The 10,286-nt window shown below is 45.2% G+C and overlaps 1 protein-coding gene across 5 annotated transcripts in view; it reads left to right on the top strand.

The window, feature by feature from the left end:
- The first annotated feature begins 295 nt into the window (after positions 1-295).
- BMP2K (BMP2 inducible kinase) overlaps positions 296-10,286 on the top strand; it is a 78,193-nt gene continuing 68,202 nt past the window's right edge. For 3 of the 5 annotated variants that reach the window (XM_061583263.1, XM_061583264.1, XM_061583262.1), the window contains exon 1: positions 297-1,355. In XM_061583263.1, the coding sequence (XP_061439247.1) occupies positions 1,157-1,355 (199 nt within the window). In that variant the 5' untranslated portion in view covers positions 297-1,156. Of the gene's footprint in view, positions 1,356-10,286 lie in introns of all 5 variants that reach the window. The other 2 variants (XM_061583260.1, XM_061583259.1) reach the window with 1 other exon arrangement.

The raw sequence follows: 10,286 nt of genomic DNA, 5'->3' as shown, positions 1-10,286 counted from the left end.
CCACATACTATCCCCCTCCCCCCTCTTGCCTAACGGTCCTTTTTCAACGGCTCAGAGAAACGGTTTTCGAACGTCCGCCTGACAGTCAGGAGGTGAGAGGAGGAGGAGGCGGCGGCGGCGGCGGCGGCGGCGGCAGCAGCAGCAGCAGCAGCGGCGGCAGCACGAGAGCGGGAGGGCACCCCCTGAAGCAAAGGTGGGCGTTACCAACACGCCAAAACGGCCTCCTCTCCCTCTTAAGCTTCCCCCTCAGCACGTGCTACTCAGGCGCGGCAACCTCACTTCCGGTAGCACAAAAGGGTGTTAAGGAAGGAAGGAGGGAGGGAACTTGTTAAAGAGGAGTGACAGGGTTCTTTTTTTAAAAAATTAAGTAAACACCGCGCGTGCGCAGATTTCTTTTGGCTGACAGGAGGAGGAGGCGGTTCGCCTTGTCCTCTCCCCCTCCCCTGGTTTGCGCGAGAAAAAGGGGTCAGAGAGAAAGAGAGAAGCAAGCAAGCGAGTTGACAGTGTTCCGAGCGCGAGTACAGGGGTGGGCGGGGTACAAAGTCCAGCTCGTGTTTCCCCGCCTCCCTCCCTTATACTCACTCAATTCTTCCCCCGCCATCGCGTCGCGCGTGTGTGTATATGTGCGCGCGCGCGCGGCGGAGCGTTGAAGGGCGGCGCGCGAGCAGCTCCGGCCTCATTCTGGAGGGGGAGGGGTCTTTTGCTCGCTTTTTCTCACTTCCCAATCCTCCTCCCGCCATCCCTGAGCGGTGTCGAGTGTGTGCGCTTCTGTGAGGGAGGAAGCGAGGGAGGGAGATACGGCGCTGAAGGCGGGGGTGGCCAAGGCTCTGCGACGCGCACACCCAGAAACACACACACGAACGCGCGCGCACCCAGACTTTCCGCCCGGAATGTGAGGCGCGGCGGAACCGGGGCTGCGGTGACTGTTCCTTGTCAAACGCGGTTCCTGCAGTGGCGGCGGCGGCCTCGGGCTCCCCAGTGCGGGGCCGGGCGCTGTGACTGGCTGTGTTGAGCCGCCACGGTCCCATCCCCTGAGGGAAGAAGGGGTGGCTCCTTGGGCGGCGGCAGCAGGAACAGCTCTCGCTCTTCTCTGCTCTGCTCCTCCTTGGGCCGCTTCCTCGCGTCCCTCCCGAGCTTGAGACGCGCCTCGCCCGCCATGAAGAAGTTTTCTCGGATGCCCAAGTCAGACGGTACCGGAGGGAGCAATAGCAGCGGAGGAGGAGGTGGTATTGGCTGCGGCGGCACGTCAGCGCCTGGTTCGGGTTTTGTGGCTGGAGGCGGCCCGGCCGTGGGCAGCAGCAGGGTCTTTGCTGTAGGACGTTTTCAGGTCACGGTGGAGGAGCTGCTGGCGGAAGGTGAGCGGGGAGGAACGGGGATGGGGGGGCGCACCATAAACAAACACCTCGAAAGGCCATGGAAGACGCCTGGCATTTGGCAATCTACGGCTCCCTTCTCCCGTTTGGGGTCTAAGGACTCCCGGAGGTCTTGTAGGCTCAACCTTGTCTGTTGTCATGGCTCACAAAACTTGTATCAACGCCAGCTTTTGCTAAGTGTCTGTGTGTGGGGGGCAGAGAGAGATTAGAGAATCTCTACACAGTTTACACAGTTGCTGAAGGATCGACAGCCGCACTCAGTGAACCAAAGATATAAGTTGTGATAAGTGCTGCAGGCGTGTTATCTCTCCCCGCCCTCTTCTCCAGCACCCTTGCGTTTTTCTGATGTAAGAATCTTACATGCTACTCTGGGGAAAGAGGTGATACTATCGGGCGCTAATGTCAACAAGACTTGATTTCACCTGTACTGCACACCGGGTAGGTTTAGCGAGACCTAATGTTGATCCTCTGTAAAAAGCAAAGCCAGGTGGCGAATACGTTGCTCTCAGGGGTGTCTTTTGACGTGCCCAGGACCAGTGGGCTCATTCCTGAAGTGGGATGTGAAAGGGGGTGTAAACGCAGCGTTGTGTGGTATGTAGTAAATGCAGTGGTAACTGCCTGTGTTATAGTTTCCTCCGGTATAGCTGCCTGCAGGCCTTAGAAAGGGCTCATCCTTTGGAACCAAGGGGTGAATTAAGCTTGACCCCACCCACCTTTTAGTTTGGCTCTCTGAAAGCCACCCCAAGGTCCATTTTAATTGTTTTTTTCTGGCGGTCATGATTGTCTGTGCTGGTGTCTGCAGTGGAGTTATGTGTTCTTTAAGCCCATTGATGGTCAGGGTCAGACTCAGCTGTATGCATATTTTTGAGAAATAAGTCTTATGGAGTAACGGTTTGGTAAACATGTTTCAGTTCAGGATGTGTGGGGGAGAGAAGAATCATGTGGCAGATGAAAAGCAGGAGTGTGTTTTCTTGGAATTGTTTTGCATGGGGCCCAGCCACACTAGGGGCTCATCCAGACGACTGCAAAATGTGTGACACGCGCGCTATGTGTGCTTATTATTTTTCGGTCGTCCAAATGACGTTATGCGGTGTCACACATTTTCACAGGTTAAATCCGCTCCTTCCAATACGGGCAAAAATGTGATTTGCTGTTTGAAATTGGGAATTTCATTGGGACATTTTTTTTCATTGGGAAACAGCGAACAAAAAGGCGGAAAGTGAGGACTATCAGCTGACACACACTGTCTCTCTTATGATGCATGCAGTAGTTCAAAAATGGCAGTATCCCCAGACAAAAGAAAAGTGATTGCTGCTTTAGAGACATAGGTTAATCCTATAAAGCATATATTGTCATTGAGGGGGAAGATACTATTCTTTTTGAGGTCTGCAAGTATTACCATTCATCTTGGGGCATTGGTAGCTCCTTACATGAACATCTCTTTGGGTTCTTGGCATTTCTGTAATTTGTGATGATAGGATCCCGTAAATCCCTATATTGTGTGGGCACATATTTCTGCTATTTATCCCTAGAAGATGGAAGCTATAAGTGTAGATTTGTTGGGCTTACACATTTTAAATACAGTAGAGCTGAGGAGTCTTCAAGGGAATAATTATTCTCTGCAAATACTCATGTTAGCCCTATTCTGTGGTTGTCTTTGAAAAATGTTTCCAAGTTGCAGAATGTAAGGGTGCAATTTATTTAGTTGATTTAGAAAAAGTAGTAAAGCTGATATTAGCAATTTTTCTTTCTGATATGTTGCAAATAACTTTGATAATGCTTATGGCAACTTCATCAGAGTTAAACACATGGCCCATTGACTTCATTGAGAATGATTTAAACCTATCCTATTGAAATTACTGAAACTTTAAGGTGTTTAACTTTGGATAGTTACCTTGCTTTTATTGTAGATTATCTCCAGCTTATCTTTAAAAACTGCTAGAAACAGAATTTTTCCAGAGCTTGTGAATAATTTGGATTTTCTGGCATGCGTGAATGAAATTTTCTGAGTGGTTTTCTGTCTTGCATGACTGACAGTATTTGAATAATCATTGCAAAAATGAAACTGCATATGGTCAAAAAGAAAAATATTGATTTGTTTGTGTATTAACATAAGAACATAAGAAGTGCCTGCTGGATCAGGCCAGTGGCCCATCTAGTCCAGCATCCTGTTCTCACAGTGGCCAACCAGGTGCCTGGGGGAAGCCCGCAAGCAGGACCCGAGTGCAAGAACACTCTTCCCTCCTGAGGCTTCCGGCAACTGGCTTTCAGAAGCATGCTGCCTCTGACTAGGGCGGCACAGCACAGCCATCACGGCTAGTAGCCATTGATAGCCCTGTCCTCCATGAATTTGTCTAATCTTCTTTTAAAGCCGTCCAAACTGGTGGCCATTACTGCATCTTGTGGGAGCAAATTCCATAGTTTAACTATGCGCTGAGTAAAGAAGTCCTTCCTTTTGTCTGTCCTGAATCTTCCAACATTCAGCTTCTTTGAATGTCCACGAGTTCTAGTATTATGAGAGAGGGAGAAGAACTTTTCTCTATCCACTTTCTCAATGCTATGCATAATTTTATACACTTCTATCATGTCTCCTCTGACCCGCCTTTTCTCTAAACTAAAAAGCCTCAAATGCTTCAACCTTTCCTCGTAAGGGAGTCGCTCCATCCCCTTGATCATTCTGGTTGCCCTCTTCTGAACCTTTTCCAACTCTATAATATCCTTTTTGAGATGAGGCGACCAGAACTGTACACAGTATTCCAAATGCGGCCGCACCATAGATTTATACAACGGCATTATGGTATTGCAGGAATGGGGAACCTCAAGCCCAATGGGCTCACCATGCCTCCCTGTTTGGCTTGCAAGACCATTTTGGGCAAGCCACGCTCACCTGTCCTACATCTGATATCATATATAATGTGTGGTACAAGTAAGGGTGGAGCTTGGCCAAAAGGGGCTTTGTAGGCACTGCCTGTTGGTGTTGCCTGCAAAACCCCTTCCATAGCTGATTGTTGGGCACACAGGGTGGAGCAGGCTTTATAAGGGCTATGCTTGGGGCTTATGAAGCACTGAGCACAAACCTTGCAAAGTACTTTGTGCACAGCTTCCCACATGCCTGACAACTAGCTGATTGTTGGCTGTTTGGGAAGTGCTATGCAAATTGCTTTGCAAACTTTGTGCTCTGTGCTTGCGAAATGACAAACGGCTTGCAAAGCTTGCTCAGCCCTGTGTGCACCTTTTCCTAAATGCCCATCAATCAGCTGGTTGTCGGGTATTTGGGAAGTGCTGCATGCAGGGCTGAGCAAGCCCATTGAGCTATCTCCTCCCCTCTGTGAGCCAACTTTGACAGGTGTCAATGACCTGGCATCATTATGGCATCAGATGATTGAGAGGTAAGTGGTCCTGCTTACCTGCTGATGGTGTGTGTCCCCCACCTGATAAAAAAATTCCCCATCACTGGTGCATTGGGAGAAGGGGCTCCCATTACCGAGAACTGGGAAGCCTTGGCCCATGAGCATCCCAATTGGAGGTTGGCCATTATCAAAGGTGCTATGGACTTTGAAGAAGCACGAGTACAGGGTGAAAGGGACAAATGAGCTAAGCAGAAGGCACGTCAAGCAAATCCTCATCGTGACCATCTTCCATCTGGAAACCTATGTCCTCACTGTGGGAGGCTGTGTGGATCCAGAATTGGCCTCCACAGTCACTTACAGACCCATTGTTAAAGACCTTACCCTGGAAGACAATCTTACTCGGCCAGGAGTGATCGACAATGAATGGGAGAAGGGGTACTTCTCTCCTCTGCAAATGATATGTTTGCACTTGATGACCTGTGGGTTCCTTTAGCTTAATGATATACTCATTGTCTTCCATCCAGCTCACTCATGTTGCTCCCTGGCTGCCTTGTCATTTCCGTTGGTTGAGAGGCTGATTAAATTCACACTTCTATTTTATAAGCTCTTGGATAGAAGAATAGAAATATTGAATCAGAGGAGTAGTAATACTGAATCTGTTTAGAAAGGCCTGCTACAGAACATAAAGCTCACATCCCAACTTCGTGAATGCTCTGCTGTTCGTAGTGCTTTGATGGCCAGTCCTGAGATTCCTTTCGGCTTTAGTCAGCAGTGTGTTCTCCAAAGGGCTACTTAGAGAAATAGGCGAGGTACAGTGAGCCAGTGCCTAGGGCTGTGGAGTCGTGGAGTCAGAGTCGGAGTCGGGAGCAATTTTGGGTGGAGTCGGAGTCAGTAGAAATGTTCTGACTCCGGCTTCAAAAATTATTTTGATTGACAATTTTTTTAAAATATAAATTCAAAATATCAAAGAAGCTTCCCATGAAGTCAGCTGTAGTTGAGCATTTGACCATACTCAAGATGGAAAACATTTTGTGTGTCAGTGTATGACACAGGACCCAGATGAAGACAAATGCTGTGATGCCAAGATCAGCGCATATTCAGGCAGCGATAAAAATGCTCCTATGAGAGCTTCCAATTTAAAAAGAGATTTACAGTCCTTTCCAGGGCTGTGGAGTTGGAATCAATTTTGGGTGGAGTCGGACCGTAGAAAAATAGAGGAGTCGGAGTCGAAGGTTTGGTGTACCGACTCCACAGCCCTGCCAGTGCCTCAACTATCACTCCCTCCATTGACCTACCATCAAGTGCTATTGCCCCCAAAGTGACTTCCTTTACACCTCTCATCTCCAGGTTGACAACAAGGAACTGATGGGATTGGATTTGGTGCAGAAGTCTTCAGTTGCTGACCCTTACCTCATTAGGATAGGTCAGAACTACTATTTACCCTCTTTGAAAGTGTTAACCTGCGTTATTTTTGTTTTCATGAAGCCAAGTAACAATAATGTCTGTAACTGGCTGTACCTGCTGTTTAGAGAACCCTAAAAAACACACACATGTTTGGGGGCCAGACTTTTTTGTGTGTTAGATACTTAATTTCAGTGACTGGATTAGCTAAGGGGATTGAGGAGAAGTTGTATCCTGTTGTTTAAACCAGTATCGATGGCAGTAGAAAGCATTGTGGTGTTGCAGGAGATGTTCATATTGGTTTGAAATCTAAAACAGCCTTTCCCAACCTTTGGGTCCCCAGATTTGCTGGATTACAACTCCCATCAGCCCCAGTCAGCATGGCCAATGGTTAGGAATTATGCGAGCTGTACTTATTATTTTATTATTTATTTATTATTATTTATTACATTTGTATACCGCCCCATAGCCGAAGCTTTCTGGGTGGTTTACAACAATTAAAAACATTAAAAACAAATATACAAATAGACATATTTAAAAACACTTAAAAAAAAAACAGTTCAAAAACACATGCTATTATTATACTTCAGCAACATCTGGGGACCCAAACGTTGGGAAAGGCTGATATGATTTGAAGGCGAGTGGTCCATACCAGAATATTATTGGTAACTGAATGGTGAAAACAATTTAGTAAAATCAAGTATTTTTAAAGCATTAACCTTATGACAAAAATATATACTTCATTAATCACCATGTTTGGTACTTTGCTAAATACAAAAAAAAATGTTCTCTTGACACCTGTCCCTCTTTATTCAGTTTAGTAGAGGGGGTTGAGCTGGTTGGGTGTGATTAATGTGTCATTGTGTGAGGGTTTGGTCCCAACTACCTTGCAAGACATGGGATCATAGCCACTCCTAAAGAAACTGACTTTGGACTGACTACCGACTAGTTGCAAATATCCCCTTTTAGGGAAGGTGGTTCTTGAAAATTGCTAAGTGTTTTGGAGGACCACTTAATGATTTTTCTTTCTGTTATAACATTTAGCATAATACATTACAATTGCTACATGATTCTTAATAGCACTTTTATTGCTTCTATTGTTTCTTATATATTGTATGTTATTGTGTTACCATTTGTATTCCATAGAATTCAATTGGTAGTACAATAAAATACAGTATAAAAAAAGAAAAAAGCAATAAAATATAATTAAAAACCAATATGAATAGTTAGTGTAGTGGATGTGCTGTTTTCTGTCCTCAGCCACACAGTAGAGACCACCTGAATAAAGCTTGTGGACCATTGGTTGTTCACGGACACAGTGTGGGAACTCCTGATGTAGACCTATTCCAATCAGGATCCATTACAGTCATGGGACCGAAATGGCTTTGGTCATCCTCATGGATGACCTTTATTGAGAGCAGGACAAGAAGAGTGCAACCTTGCTCCTTTTCAGACTTTCTGCAACTTTTGATACCATTGGCCATGGTATCCTCCTGGATTGACACCGTAGGATGGGTGTTGGGGGCAAAGTGTTATAGTAGTTCTGGTCTTACCTATGGGGTCCAGTCCAGAGAATAGTGCTGGGAAAGTGCTTTTTAGACCTCTAGCGATTATGCTATGGGGTTCCACGGGAAGGTATTGTATCCCCAACACTGTTTATTATCTGTGTGAAGCTGTTGGGAGTTGTCATTAGGAGATTTGGGGCAGGATTTATTTCTCTGTGGCATCTTAATCAGGAACGGCCATGTAAGCCTTGAACCAGTGCTTAAGGGATGCAGTGGTGGGTGAAGAAAAATTGAGCTTGACTCCTGGTAAGAGAGTGGCTCTGTGGGTGAGTGACCAATTACTCAGGCACAAGAATCAATTGCCTCATCTAGATGGGGTTGCACTCCCTCTAAAGTACCAGGTATGCATCCTAGGGATGCTCCTGCTTTGTTACTGGAGGCCCAAGTGGCCTCGGTGGCTAGAAGTGCTTTTTACCAGCTTCAGATGGTATGACAACTGTGACTGTTCCTTGAACAGAAGAGCTTGACCACAGTCGTTCAGGCATTGGTGACTTCAAGATTCAATTACTGCAATGTACTCTATGTGGGGCTTCCCTCGCAGTTAATCTGGAGGCTACAGTTAGTGCAGAATGCTCCAGTATGACAGGAGTGAGCTTCTGCCAGCATTTTGGGCAAGATCTTCATTCAAGCTTGCTCTGGATCACTATAAGGATTCCGTTAATCACCTAAAACATATATGAACGTAATTGTGATTAACAAAACAGAGGTTTTTATTGTATTAACAAAACGTTTCAGCTTCCGCCTTCATCAGCTGCTAACATACAAATGCTGTTACCAAGGTGGCAGTTATACAGCTTTGAGGATGGAATGCTCAGAGGGGCTTCATTTGCAGAAGCTAAGTAGTGGTGGTACTGTCCTCCAGGTTCAGGCCATGTGGTGCCAACGTGTCCAGAGAGTAAACCCAAAAGTTCTCCCTTTTGGTCAGTGCTGCTGGATCTGCTGGCATCTCTATTGCTGTTATGGAAAAGTCCAACAGGCTGTGACCCTCGATGTTAAAATGCTTTGGAACTTGCTCCACTTTTTTTGTTAAGATTGCCAACTTGTGGTTCCTGAAGCGCGTGCGTAGGTCAGTTGTGGTTTTTCCTACGTATTGGATATGACATCCTGGTCTTTTGCATTTGATGCTGTAAATTATATTACAGGACCTGCAGGTGATGTTCTGTTTGATGTAATATGTCCTGCCTGTCCTAGTGCTTGTAAAAGTAGCTGTCTCCCTGAGGTACACACAGGTGATACAGCGTTTGGAGTGACATGGATGAGACCCAGGATTGGTGACAGGTGACTTAAGTACAGCTCTCACCAACAGTCTGCGCAGATTAGGAGGCTGGCCAAATGCTACAACAGGTGGCGTGCTGATGGCTCTAGCAAGATGTTCAGAGTTTGCCAGCAATGGGTAGCTCTCTCTGATTGCTCGGTGATAGTTAGGAGTTGCTGGATGGAAATCTACCACAAATGGAATCCGTTGTTCTCTGTTCTTTGACACCTCAGTAAGATGGAAGAGGTTTTCTCTGGACAGAATGGAGGCTTGGTGGATGTTGCAATCGATAATATGTAAAGGATATCCACTTAAAATAAGGTGTTTTTTAAGTTCACTGATCCTTCTCTGGTATTTATCTTCAGTGTTGCAAATAAGTTTGATTCTCAGAGCTAAGCTATACACAATGTTTTTCTTTATATGCTTAGGATGGCAGGATTTCCAGTTTAAATAGGTGTGGGCATCAGTGGGTTTGCTGTAGAGATCAGTGGCTATTTTGTTGTTTTCAGTGGTGAGAAGGACATCCAGAAAAGGGATGTGTGGATTGTCATTTGTACTATTAAATGTAAACTTAATAGAGGGATGGATAGAGTTGATGTAATTTTTAAATTGTTCCAAACTCTCTTTACCATTTGTCCAGACCATAAAGATGTCATCAATGTATCGCCACCATATAAATGGTTTGTTGATTGCCTTTTTGAGGATCTCCTGTTCCGGTTTACCCGTAAAGAGTTCACATATGATGGAGTCATGCGAGTCCCCATAGCTGTGCCTTGTAGTTGCAGGTAGTGTTCTCGTTTGAATGTAAAGTTGTTACAAGTGAGGACTAGCGTACCTAAAGTAGTGAGAACCTCTGTTGGAGGATTGTTCATGTATAGATAGATAGATAGATAGATACATAGATACATAGATACATAGATTTTATTTATTTATTTATTAAATTTATATACTGCCCCATAGCCGAAGCTTTCTGGGTGGTGCACAACAGACAAACAAGCAATATACAATTAAAACCTTATGTTAAACAACTTTAAAATAGATTCATTATAGCATAAATCGAACAAATTAAACACAGATACTAAATATTAAAATTAAGTTAGTTAAAAATATTAGGATGTGAAGATGTTAAGGTGTCAAAAATTACAATATTAGATATTAAAATATTAAAACATTGAATATCAAAATATTAAAATGCCTCGGAGAAGAGGAAGGTCTTTACCTGCTGCCGAAAAGATAATAATGTTGGCGCCAGGCGTACCTCATCAGGAAGAGTATTCCACAGTTCGGGGGCCACCACTGAGAAGGCCCTTTTTCTCGTTGTCACCTTCCAGGCTTCTCTCTG

This window comes from Rhineura floridana, chromosome 9 (genome assembly GCF_030035675.1).
Source record: "Rhineura floridana isolate rRhiFlo1 chromosome 9, rRhiFlo1.hap2, whole genome shotgun sequence".
Classification (NCBI taxonomy): domain Eukaryota; kingdom Metazoa; phylum Chordata; class Lepidosauria; order Squamata; family Rhineuridae; genus Rhineura; species Rhineura floridana.
Note: the sequence above shows the minus strand (reverse complement) of the source record. Positions and strands in the feature narration are given on the sequence as shown.